This window comes from Equus przewalskii, chromosome 3 (genome assembly GCF_037783145.1).
Source record: "Equus przewalskii isolate Varuska chromosome 3, EquPr2, whole genome shotgun sequence".
NCBI classification, from domain to species: Eukaryota; Metazoa; Chordata; class Mammalia; order Perissodactyla; family Equidae; genus Equus; species Equus przewalskii.
In genome coordinates this window covers 90478225-90491457 of record NC_091833.1, presented here as the reverse complement: position 1 = coordinate 90491457, position 13233 = coordinate 90478225, and the positions used below count along the sequence as shown (strand labels likewise).

Here is a 13233-nt window from a genome sequence, read left to right as displayed (position 1 = left end):
TAATTTAGATAACATTCTGGTTTGCTTATGAAAAGCCGCCTGTTTGCACATGTAATTAAATGATTGCAAAAGAACTAGAAAAATTAATCTGGTCAGGCACTAAGTCATAACATAAATTAATCTTTTGTTTATCCCAACAAGATTAGCATATTGTAATTTCTGACCAATACTAGTAAACAACTTATGGCTGTATACTCATAGTCAATTAATACAAAATTATAAAGTATAACTTCAACAGAGAACATATGGAAATAATCATACAACAGTACTGAGTAATCTATGTTTAACGACTAGCAGAAATATCAATCAGAAATATGTAGCAAAATTACACGTTAACTGTTGATATAATAGGCCAATAAGCAAGAAGTTAATGATACATTAAAGACTTTTCCTTGATAAATACTCATCCATATAGATTTTGTTTCAGGCAATCATATTTTTAAATGTATCACATGTTCTTAGCAGAGTTAAAAAAAACACAGTTGAGGAGTAAGATCAAGATGGCAGAATAGGAAGATCCTTACCTCACCTCCTCCCACAGACAAACCAAAACTACAACTACATATAGAACACCTGTCGCTGAGAACCTGAAGACTAGCAAAGCAGATTTTCCACAACTAAGGAAATAAAGAAAAAGCCACATAGAGATGAGCAGAGATGTAATCTAGTCAGGACCCACAACCCCCACATGGCAATCCACAAGTGGGAGGGACATCCCAACTGTGAAGGTCCTCCTGGACAAGTGAGCAGCCTGAGCCCCACATCAGGCTCCCCAGTCCAGGGAATCTGCACCAGGAAGACAAGCCCCCATAACATCTGGCTTTGAAACCCAGTGGGGCTTATGTCCAGGGCAGCTGAACGGCTATAGGAAGCCAAGACTTCCCTCTTACAGGACACGCACACAAACTCACTCACTCTGAGTCCCAGCACAGAGGCAGGAGTTTGAAAAGTGCCTAGGTTATACATGAAGGCGATTCACTGACTAATAGTAGGGCATGTGTCAGAGGAGCAAGAACCTGTTGGAACTTCCTCCACGGATGGAAGTACTGGTGGGTACCATTTTTTTTTTTACTCTCCTTCTAACTAGCTACCCCAGCCCTGGCAGGTGCTATTTCTGATACTCTCCATCTATCTTGTTAGCACCTCCCACCCTGCACCGATGTTCCCCTGTGGACATACCCCAGCTCCTCCAATATGGTTCCTGCCACACCTCACCCAGCGGGCAGCCCCAGTTGGCACTAGAACCCCTCCAAAGTGTCTCTTGCCCTGGGGGGGGGGGGGGGGGAGGGGGTGTGCAGCCTTGCACACAAGAGCACCCATAGCATTTGTGGCTCAGACACAACAGAAGGGCACACACAGCCTACACAGGGGATACACTTGGAGCACCTGGTTCTGGTGACCAGAGGGGATTGCACTACTAGGCCCTACAGGACATTTTCTACATAAAGCCACCCCGTCAAGATCAGGAGACATAGCTGATCTAGCTAATACAAAGAAACAAACACAGAGAATTAGGATAAATGAAGAGATAAAGGAATATGTTCCAAATGAAAGATCAAGATAAAAACCTTAGAAAAAGAACTAAATGAAACAGAGATAAGACACCTACCAGACAAAGACTTCAAAGTATAGTCATGCACCACATAATGACATTTCAATTCTGTATTCAATTACATTGACTGTGTATTCAGTCAATGACAGACTGAATACATATGGTGCATATGATAATGGTCCCATAGGATTAGTACCATATGACCTAGGTGTGTAGTAGGCTATATCATCTAGGTTTGGGCAAGCACATTCTGGCGATGCTTGGATGATGATGAAAATGACTAACATTGCATTTCTCAGAATGTATCCCTGTCATCAAGCAACATATTACTGTAATGGTCACGAAGATGCTCACTGAACTCAGGAGAAGAATGGATGAACACAGTGAGAACTTCAACAAAGAAATAGAAAATATAAAAAAAGAACCAAGCAGAACTGAAGAATACAAGAAGTGAAATAAAAAATACACTAAAGGAAATCAACAGCACATTAGATGATGCAGAAGAATGGATCACCATCTGGAAGACAGGGGTACTATAAATCACCCAATCAGAACATCAAAAAGAAAAAGGAATTTTAAAAAATGAAGAAAGCTTAAGGGACCTCTGGGACAACATCAAGTGTACTAACATTCACATTATAGGGTTCCCAGAAGGAGAACAAAAAGAGAAAGGGACAGAAAACTTTCTTGAAGAAATAAGGGCTGAAAACTTCACTAACCTGGTAACAGAAACAGACATCCATATATATGCTGCCTATAAGAAATTCACTTCAGATCTAAAGACACACACAGACTGAAAGTGAAGGGATGGGAAAAGATATTCCATACAAGTGGAAACAAAAAGAAAGCTGGGGTAGCAATACTTACGTCAGGCAAAATAGACTTTAAAACAAAGACTGTAACAAGAGACACAGAAGGGCATTAAATAATGATGAAGAGATCAATCCAACAAGAGGCTATACACTTGTACATATCTATGCACCGAATATAGAAGCAAATATTAACAGACATAAAAAGAGAAACTGACAGTAATACAATAACAGTAGGGGACTTTAACAACTCCACTTACATTAACAGATAGATCATCCAGACAGAAAGTCAACAAGGACACACAACACATCTGACCAGATGGACTTAACATATATACAGAACATTCCATCCAAAACCAGCAAAATATTCATTCTCTTCAAGTACACATGGAACATTCTCCAGGATAGGTCACATGTTAGGCCACAAAACAAGTCACAATAAACGTAAGAAGACTGAAATTATCAAGCATCTTTTCTAATCACAGTGGTATGAACCTAGAAATCAATTACAAGAAGAAAACTGGAAAAAACACAAACAAGTGGAGGCTAAACAAGACACTACTAAACCACCAAAGGGTCAATGAAAAAATCAAAGAGGAAATGAAAATACCTTGAGACAAACGAAAATGAAAACACAACATTCCAAACTCTAGAGGATACAGCAAATGCAGTTCTATGAGGGAAGTTTAGAGCAATACAGACCTACCTCAGGAAACAAGAAAAATCTCAAACAATCTAACCTTATACATAGAAACTAGAAAAAGAAGAACAAATAAAGCCCTAAGTTAGTAGAAGGAAGGAAATAATAAAGATCAGCATGGAATTAAATGAAATAGAGAGTAACTAAACAATAGAAAAGATCAAAGAAACTAAGAGCTGGTTCTTTGAAAAGATAAACAAAATTGATATACCCTTAGCCAGACTTATCAAGAAAACAAGAGGGCCCAAATAAATAAAATCAGAAATGAAAGAGGAAATGCTACAACTGACATCACAGAAATACAAAGAATCATAAGAGATTACTACAAACATACATACATCCGCAAATCTGACAACCTAGAAGAAATGGATAAATTCCCAGAAGCATATAATCTTCCAAGACTGAATTAGGAAGAAACAGAAAATCTGAACAGACTGACTACTAGTAATGAAATCAAAAAACATCCCCAAAAGAAAAAGTCCAGGACCAGATGGTGACAGGTGAATTCTACCAAATATTTAAACACGACAAAGACACTACAAAAAAAGAAAATTACAGATCAAAATCCCTGAATACAGATGCATAAATCCTCAACAAAATGTTAGCAAATCAAATTCAACAATACCTTAAAAAGATCATATACCATAATCAAGTGGGATTTATACCAGGAATGCCAAGATGGTTCAATATCTGCAAATCAATCAATGTAATACACCACATTAACAAAATGAAGGATAAAAATCATATAATCATCTCAATAGATGCAAAAAAAGCATTTAAGAAAATTCAACATCCATTTATCATAAAAACTCAACAAAGTGAGTATAAAGGAAACACATCTTAACATAATAAAGTCTACATATGACAAACCCACAGCTAATATCATACTCAACAGTGAAAAGCTGAAAGCATTTCCTCTAACATCAGGAACAATACAAGGATGCCCACTCTCACCACTTTTATTCAATACAGTATTGGAAGTCCTAGCCAGAGCAATCAGACCAAAAAAAAAAAAAGACATAAAAGGGATCCAAATTCAAAAGGAAGAAGTAAAACTGTCACTATTTGCAGATGATATACTATATATGCAAAACCTAAAGACTCCATCAAAAAAACACTAGAGCTAATAAATGAATTCAGCCAAGTTGCAGGATACAAAATATAGAAATGTTATATTTCTATACACTAATAACAAGTTATCAGTAAGAGAAATGAAGAAAACAATCCCATTTACAATAGCATCAAAAAGAATAAAATACCTATGAATAAATTTAACCAAGGAGGTAAAAGACCTGTACATTGAAAATTATAGACATTGATGAAAGACAGAAGATGACACAAATAATTGGAAAGATATACCATGCTCCTGGATTGAAAGAATTAATATCGTTAAAATGTCCATATCCAAAGCCATCTATAGATTCAATGCAATTCCTATCAAAACATCAATGGAATTTTTCAAAGAAAGAGAACAAACAATCTTAAAATCTGTACGGAACCACAAAAGACCCCAAGTAGCCAAAGCAATCTTGAGGAAGAACAAAGTTGAAGGTATCATGCTCCCTGATTTCAAACTATAATATAAGCTACTGTAATCAAAACTGTATGGTATTATTAGCACAAAAACAGACCTACAGATCAATGGAACAGAATAGAGAGCCCAGAAATCAACCCATGCTTCTACAGTCAATCAATCTACAACAAAGGAGGCAAGAATATACAATGGGAAAAAGACAGTCTCTTCAACAAATGCTGTTGGAAAAACTAGACAGCTACATGCAAAAGAATGAAACTAGAACACTTTGTTACACCACAAACAAAAATAAACTCAAAGTGGATTGAAGACTTAAATGTAAGACCTGAAACCATAAAACTCCTAGAAGAAAGCAAAGGCAGTCAGCTCTCTGACAGCAATCTAAGCAGTATTTTTTGGATCTGTCTCCCTAGGCAAAGGCAACAAAAGCAAAAATAAACAAATGGGACTACATCGAACTAAAAAGCTTCTACACGGCAAGGAAACCATCAACAAAATGAAAAGGCAAACTACTGAATGAGAAAAGATATTTGCAAATGATGTATCTGATAAGGGGCTAATATTGAAAATATGTACAGAACGCATACAACTTCAATATCAAAAAACCAACATTTGGGGGCTGGGCCCGTGGCCAAGTTCACGTGCTCTGCTGCAGGCAGCCCAGTGTTTCGTTGGTTCGAATCCTGGGCGTGGACGTGGCACTGCTCATCAAACCATGCTGAGGCAGCGTCCCACATGCCACAACTAAAAGGACCCACAACAAAGAATATACAACTATGTACCGGGGGGCTTTGGGGAGAAAAAGGAAAAAAATAAAATCTTTAAAAAAAAAATTTGTATTAAAAAATGAACAGTAGACCAGAATAGTCATTTTTCCAAAGAAGACATACAAATGTCCAACAGACGTGAAAAGATGCTCACCACCACTAATCATGAGGCACATGCAAATCAAACCACAATGAGATATCTCACATCTGTCAGAATGGCTATTATCAAAAAGACAACAAATAACAAGTGTGGGAAATGATGTAGAGAAAAGGGAATCCTTGTACACTGCTGGTGAGAATATAAACTGGTGTAGCCACTATGAAAAACAGTATGGAGGTTCCTCAAAAAAATTAAAACTAAGACTACCATATGATCCAGTAATTTCACTTTTGGTATTCATCCAAAGAAAACAAAAACAATAATTTGAAAAGATATATGTACCCTTATATTCATTGCAACATTATTTAAAATAGCCAAGATATGGAAGCAACCAAAGTGTTTCTCTATAGATGAATGGATGAAGAAAATGTCATACATATATATATACACATACACACAATGAACTATTACTAAGGCATAAAAAAGAATGAAATCTTGCCATGTGCAACAACATGGATAGACTGAGAGGGTATTATGCTAAGTGAAATAAGTCAGACAGACAAAGACAAATACCATATGATTTTACTTATTTGCAGAATCTAAAAACCAAACATATAAACAAAACAAAACAGAAACAAACTCATACATACAAGGAACAAACTGGTAGTAGTCCCCAGATAGGAGGGAAGTATGGAGATGAGTGAAACAGGTGAAGGATATTAAGAGGTACAAACTTCCAGCTACAAACTCAGTCAGTCATGAGGATGTAATGTACAGCATAAGGAATGTAGTTAATAATGTTATACTAGCTTTGTATGGTGACAGATAATTACTATACTTGCCATGGTGATCATTTTGTAATATATATGTTGAATCACTATGCTGTTCCCTGAAACTAATATAATATTGTATGTTAACTATATCAATTAAAAAAATTTTAAAAAACAGGTTTTACAATAACAATTCAAGTTTTATAGGAAAGTTTTTTGCTGATCAAAATACGCCAATCAGTTAATGAAATGTTACAACAAAACCACATGCTGGGAAAAAAGAAATTCAAACCTTTTCACAGTACACTGAAAACAGCATAATTGAGATAGCAAGAACATAAGCTCTAACATGATGATGTTGATGTAGCTTTCTTAGTATTGTAGCCACATTTAAGTCAATGCAACTCTTTCATATCCTCCTAAATGTAAAGCACATAGCACTCAGGCTTTTCATTTTTGGTTAAACTAGTAAGGCTAATGACGAACAAGAAAGAGTACGTTAATAGCATCAAACTCATACATGATCCATGATATTTTAATTGGTAATAAAAGCACAAATAAGAAAGACCAAATATATCACATCCTCCTTAATACTGGTCTCCCCTGCTATGATCACAGCATTTCAGAACTTATCAATAGTCCCAGGGCCACAGAAGAAGAAAACAAGTTTTCTGCTTCCAGTGTAAATACCAGATTTTTGCTTCCTATTCAGTGCAATGAAATGCAGTTTGCATTCTGTGCATATTGGAGCAGGCCTACTCATTATGATGGCAATTACAAAAACAAAAACAAAACAGAGCAACGAGGCCATACATCTTGAAGACAAATCTACTTCTTGTTTACAAATATAGCCCCTGCACAAAGCAGAGTGCTGAGTACATAACAGAGGTTTAAATACTCGAAGAATGAAGTACCTCATGAATTTCTATAGTGATCTATCAGTTAGAAAATGTAAATGGATCAGCAGACAAAATTATAATTCTTAATAAAATCAGACAAAATTGTTTGTGCTAAATCAATCCTGTTTTTCCTCAAATAATTTTCTAAAAGGTTTGGCAAAGATCATAATTGCCCATAATTTGCCAAAGTTATAATTTAAATGTTCATTAACCCATAAATTGGTTGTCTTATATTAATGGAGGTTATAATTAGAATTATCTGTATTTAAAAGTTAAACTAATTATAGAATAAGCACTCTCTTTACATTTGGGTATTATATAATTCTTGGTTCCACTACTTGCAAACTCTGGCACACTACTGATCCCATTAACAGTTGCCATTTCTGGAAAAGCTATGTTATCAGACATTATATACATTGGATACTTTGTATCAGTTATCACTTTTAATTCTCACAACATTCTTCATTAGATATTATTATTATTCATATTTTCTATCTAAGGGAACCCAAGGATCAGAGCGATTCAGCCACTTGCCTACAGTCAAACAGCTGGTTCAAGTAAGGAATAGAGATTTGAACTTCAAATCTATCTGACTTTACAGACCCACATCTTAACTATCACACTTAGTTTTATTTGGGCCAAGTATATAAACCCCCACATGATGATTTTCTCACATGTAACTGGGTGAAATAAGCAAACATAAGCAAAGTGAAAAACAATGTCATTTCACACTTTCTCCTTCACTTGTTCCCCTTCATTTTCCTCTGCTTAGTGAAAAGATGGTAAGGAAACAACAGCAAGATAGTTTCAATATCCTACACTTAGGAAATTGATGATACTGCAGTTGGCCTGGAGGTAAGAATGATATTCTTAACTGGAAAACAGTAACTGGATTGAAGTAAAAGCTTACTCTTCTTTATTACAAAATTAAATTGGTAACGAGACTTCCAAATATCAGAACATTTATATCAAAGAGGGTAGCTATCATAAATAGATACTACAGTGGTAGCTCTAAAGTGTTCTTAATTATACTGAAATATATCATTGTAGACACAGAGGCAAATATAGATTTCCAAACAGTCAAGAATGTTTTTCACATCAGTATCATAGAATGAAATACTTCAGCTGAATGAAAATCCTGAAGATCCAAATTTCTCCATAAAAACAGAGCTGAAAAATGGGAGGAAAAGATATTTATTAGACGATCAAATGCTACAACCATAAAATGGCATTAAAATCCACCTTAAGAAAGAGATAAGAGGCAGGAAAAATTGGTTGAGTCATCAAATACTGCTGGAATATAAATTCCTACAAATAAACACGTTTTCATTTATAGTTACAACCATCTGTTACGATAGATTATATGGTACATAAGTCATCTGGCATTAGGGTATTACTAGAAATAAATAACTTATTTGTATACTATCCATAAAAAATTGCTGAAAACTCAGTGTAGTTGTTTGAGAAGAACAGGTTATGGAGGTGATTCTTTAGCTAGGTAAATCATGTTACCAATAGTTTAAATCTTGTTCACAGAATAAACCTAGCCTTCCTTGTTAAAGAGAGCGCTATCCACTTTCCACTTGAAATAACAGATATTGTCCTTAAATTTCTGTCATTTATGACTTCCCCAATAATTAAATTCTTAGTGCCAAACTTAGAGCTGTGCAAGTCTTTCTCTGTCCTGTGCACATAATCAGAGGGTGACAGCACTTTCTGTGTCAATCAAGAGAAGGGCCAGAAAGAATTCTGATTAAAAATGGACAAATCTTCCATATCAAAGCCAGTATGAGGAAGAAACAAGAAAACACTTTGTTATTATGTTGCTGCATAAAAAGTAACTGCTTCATACACTTGAACCTCTCAGTGATGACCCACTTAAATGAGGCCCCTCAGGCAGTTAACTTTTTTCCAGCATGTGAAGGACCTAGAGGGTATGGGGCTCCACTGTCAGAGGATAGGCTCAGTTTTAAGGTGAAGCATTTAAAACAACAACAGACTTTAGATTAGCTCTGGAGGATGGTGCTGTCCTCCCCTAGGTGGGTTTCAGCTTGCCCTAATGATTGGCGGCAGTGGTCAAGGATGCTTGGCATCTTTCAAAGAAAGACATTTTTTCTATCCAGTGCAAATTTCAAATGGGGCCTTTGGGAGGTGATTAGTGCCCTTATAAAAGAGACCTCACGAGGCTCCCTTCCACCATGTGAGAACACAATGAAAAGACAGCCCTCTACAAACCAGGAAGTGGGCTCACCAGATACCAAGTCTGCCGGCACCTTGATCTTGGACTTGCAGCCTCCAGAACTGTGAGAAATAATTTCTGGTGTTTGGAAGCCATCCAGCCTATGGAATTCTGTTACAGCAGCCTGAACAGACTAAAGACACCATTTCACCAAGAATGGCAATGCTGCTAATGATGTATGACATGTTTATGTCAGTCTGCATTTGTAGCTGTCACATCCATGATAATTCCATTTGTAGTTTTAAGAATCTATTTTTATTTTCAACCATATAGGAGTGCCTGAGCATTTATATGTTATAATACATATTTTCCTCCTACTTATTCTTATAATTACGGTAGTATATTAATATTTTTTTAAAAATGAGTATAATTATCTCAGGAGAGTAAAGGGAACACTACAAAATATTTATTGTACAAAGGGGGCACTGAATATGACAGGGTAGAGAACTATTGTTTAACATTTACAGACATCTAAAATAAAATCCAGCACTCTGGTTTACTTACTTATTTATCCATTCATTCATTTATTTAGTTTTGGTTACTTTGTTACTTGGAGGATTTATATTAACTTAGAAAAAGTACCAATTCCCTGCTGACATTCTTCCTATCAACTACAATCTTATGACTGCCAATGCCTTCACTTTTATCTTCTTTTTATATTTCACTTTATCTTCCCTGCATGTTACCTGAAATAAAGCTTTTAACATTTCGGGAGGTCAGGTGGAGCACACAGGTTCCATCTGCTTCAGTAAGCCAACATAATCACAGGCCCCTTTATTGCTTTCCTAGCTTTGTTCCTCTAAAAGCAGTAAAAATAATCTTAATTTTCTCTTCTGATAATTTCCACTTGAACAGTTGAACATTAAACATTAAAACCATGCCAAATTTGAATTCTCAAATCCATCAAATGTATTCTTTCTTGGTATACATGGAGTTTCTTTGATTATATATTTGGACACTCACAAATCAAAACAACTTGAAGTCTCCTAGTCTTTTTACATCTTCATCAAGATAACTTTTTTTTTTAATTAGAGAGAAGGATTCAAAAATAAAAGAAACCCACCCCAATCCAATAATAACATTTGTGATGTACTAATTATCACATGCAAGTTGATAATCAGTCATTTTCAGAGTAAGCATCCCTTTATTTTCTCAGATGAAATTTAAAAACCATGTTTTCAGATATATTGCCAGCTCTTCTAACCATATATAATTCCTTCCTATCCTCATCCATTCTGCTTGCTCCTCTCAGTCAGGAGGACCAGTGCCCAAAGGCTCAGAGCTCCAACACTGTGACACAGGGATATACTTTGACTAAACTCTTGAGAGAGTAAGAGTGGTAGGGAGAGGATGCCTACTCCAAATTCCATGATTCATTATTCTGCTGTGGATTTCCTAAAAGACAACAGAAACAGAGCATGCAGGACACAGTCAGCTGTCTAAGAGCTAACCAGGTCCTTGAAGTCTCCTAGTGGTGGCTAATCTACAAGCAGGAATCACTTGTTATGTGCCTTCCACATTTGGATAGGTCTATCTGAGGACCAACAATCCAGGTCACTCAGGTTCAGGATGCATCTATTTTTCGTTCCACCTCAGTTAACAAGATATTTGTAGGATATGTTCTACATCAATGCACTATACTAGAGGTAGTGAGAGATGTAAAGGTCTAAAAGATAGGTAAATATCCTAAAAAACATATGATCTAGGGCACAACCAGATATATACACATTGCTATTCTACAAGTCAGATAGTATGCAGTATTATAGATCTATAAACAAATAATCAGAAAACAATCAGTGAGAACTATGCTCACCTAAACATCATTATGGAGTAAGGAACATCTGAACTGGACCTTGAAGGATAGCTAGGCGAGGATGAAATAATGAAAGGGTTTCAAATGGGAGAACATATGATCCCATTTGTGATTCAGAAAGATAATTCTGGCAGTAATGCTGACAGTTATCTTTTACTCACAATGATGAAGCTGGGATAGCCCCTTTCCTTAAAATTAAACAACAAAAATCAAAAGACTTTACCACCTCTGCACCATATAGTAATGCAAAATTTTGCTTCACTTAATGAATAGATTTTAATTGCATGGCAACTATGTACCAGGCATCATGCCAGACACTAGAGACAGAAAAAGAGAGTCCCTCCTTCCTTCCAAGGAGCTCTCATCAAGAGAGACAAATATAAAACCTTGCAATAGGCACTATAAACAAAGAATAGACAAAGTGGGATGGAACCTTTAGTCTGGGTTTTAAAGGAAGTAAACAGGCGGGTCAGATGGAGGAAGAGTTACGGTGTATTTTGGAAACACCAGCTCACCCGAAATAGTCAAGCACAAAGAATGAAGAGATTATCTATAAAGGACATGTAAAATGAGAAAAGATGGTAAAGGACATTGGAACAGCGGAAACCCACTGCTTAGGGGGTAGATAAATGAAGAAGAATTGACAAAAGAGATATAATGCTGAGAGACCCAGGAAGAGAATCCAGGCAGTATTGAGAATGGTGAAAACCCACAAAGAACAAGAAAACAGGCATTAACAATAAATGCCACAGGAAGGACAAGTAAAGTAAAGCCTGAAGCAAATCCATCGGACTTGGCAGTTTGGGGTCACAGGAGTCATTAGCCAGAGCACTTTCTGTGAGTGGGGAAGACGGAGCCTGCCTATGGAGGAGACACCATGTGAACTAACTCCAAAGCACCAGAGTCACTGAATCCTGACAATGAATATTGGAAAATAATGTTTTAATACAAACTAGAATTTAAAAGAATTATGCGTGATAAAAAGAAATAAAGGATTAAAAACACCAAGATAGGATGATGAAAGACAAAATATTTGATAATCCCATTTCATTCTAACATTGATAACAACACTCCCAATAATACATGATAGGGCATTTCAATACTGAATTTTAATTTTTATCTTGAGCTTGTGGGTGGCAAGATTTTACTTTTGGCAGTTTGACAGCTATACTTGAAAGGGTCCCAAGACCTTCGTAGGTATCAGCTAGACAGATGGTCAACATACAAAGATACTCTGCATCTTATTAGTTTTTCCTGGAGGTCTTTAAAACCAAATGGTGTCATTAGAATGTTAAGCTTATTCAGCACTTCACTATTGGGGTAATCAAGAAGTTTTAAAAGCTCTCTTATCCTTCTAGGTCTGAGATAAGAGATGATAAAATAGCTGATCCACTCCACTAAAGATAGACGAAAAGGATAAAACCAAAAAATAAGCTTCTGCTAGGCTTAAAACAAAATTATTTTTTAAAATAATAAATAATCTTTTAAATCAACATTCTTTGTTTTTGGTAAATAAGTAGCATACAGGAATAAGGTGGATGGATGGTGGTGGTGACATTTAGAATACTGTTACAAATCAAATTGCTTGTTTTTATAAACAAAAGCCTTATTTCCCGAGGCAGAAACATAGACAGCTAATGCTTTGCACTCTATATTTTTAGAATCAATAAAATAATCTATTTCCATGAGTAAAATCATAGGAGGGAAACCTCCACGGACTGAGGTAGAAGGGAATTCATACTGAGGTGTTAATCTTTAGAAAAACATAAAACATTAGTAACGATTTGTCAAAAACTAGTATTTCTTCATTCTATAAGGAATTTAAAAATCCCTGGCATGAAAATCACTTACCTAGCTCTTCATTTTCAATGACTTCAAATGTGGCCCAGATATCACCCTTCGTAGGAATGATATTTTTTATTGCTAATATATCATTAGTTAACTCTTCTGCTTCCATCACAGGAGATATCTGCAACAGAGGCAAAATGTCTTCACAATATATGTCAGATACAGGAGGAGCCGTATGCTAGGGCAATAATACACCCCGTCC

General features: G+C 36.0%; 1 protein-coding gene across 12 annotated transcripts in view; it reads right to left on the bottom strand.

Annotated features, from left to right (window-relative positions):
• Positions 1–13233, bottom strand: part of ARAP2 (ArfGAP with RhoGAP domain, ankyrin repeat and PH domain 2) — a 177602-nt gene that overhangs the window by 38791 nt on the left and 125578 nt on the right. For all 12 annotated transcript variants that reach the window (XM_070612987.1, XM_070612992.1, XM_070612990.1 and 9 more), the window contains one exon: positions 13035–13152. In XM_070612987.1, coding sequence (XP_070469088.1) covers positions 13035–13152 — 118 coding nt within the window. The remainder of the gene's footprint in view (positions 1–13034; positions 13153–13233) is intronic.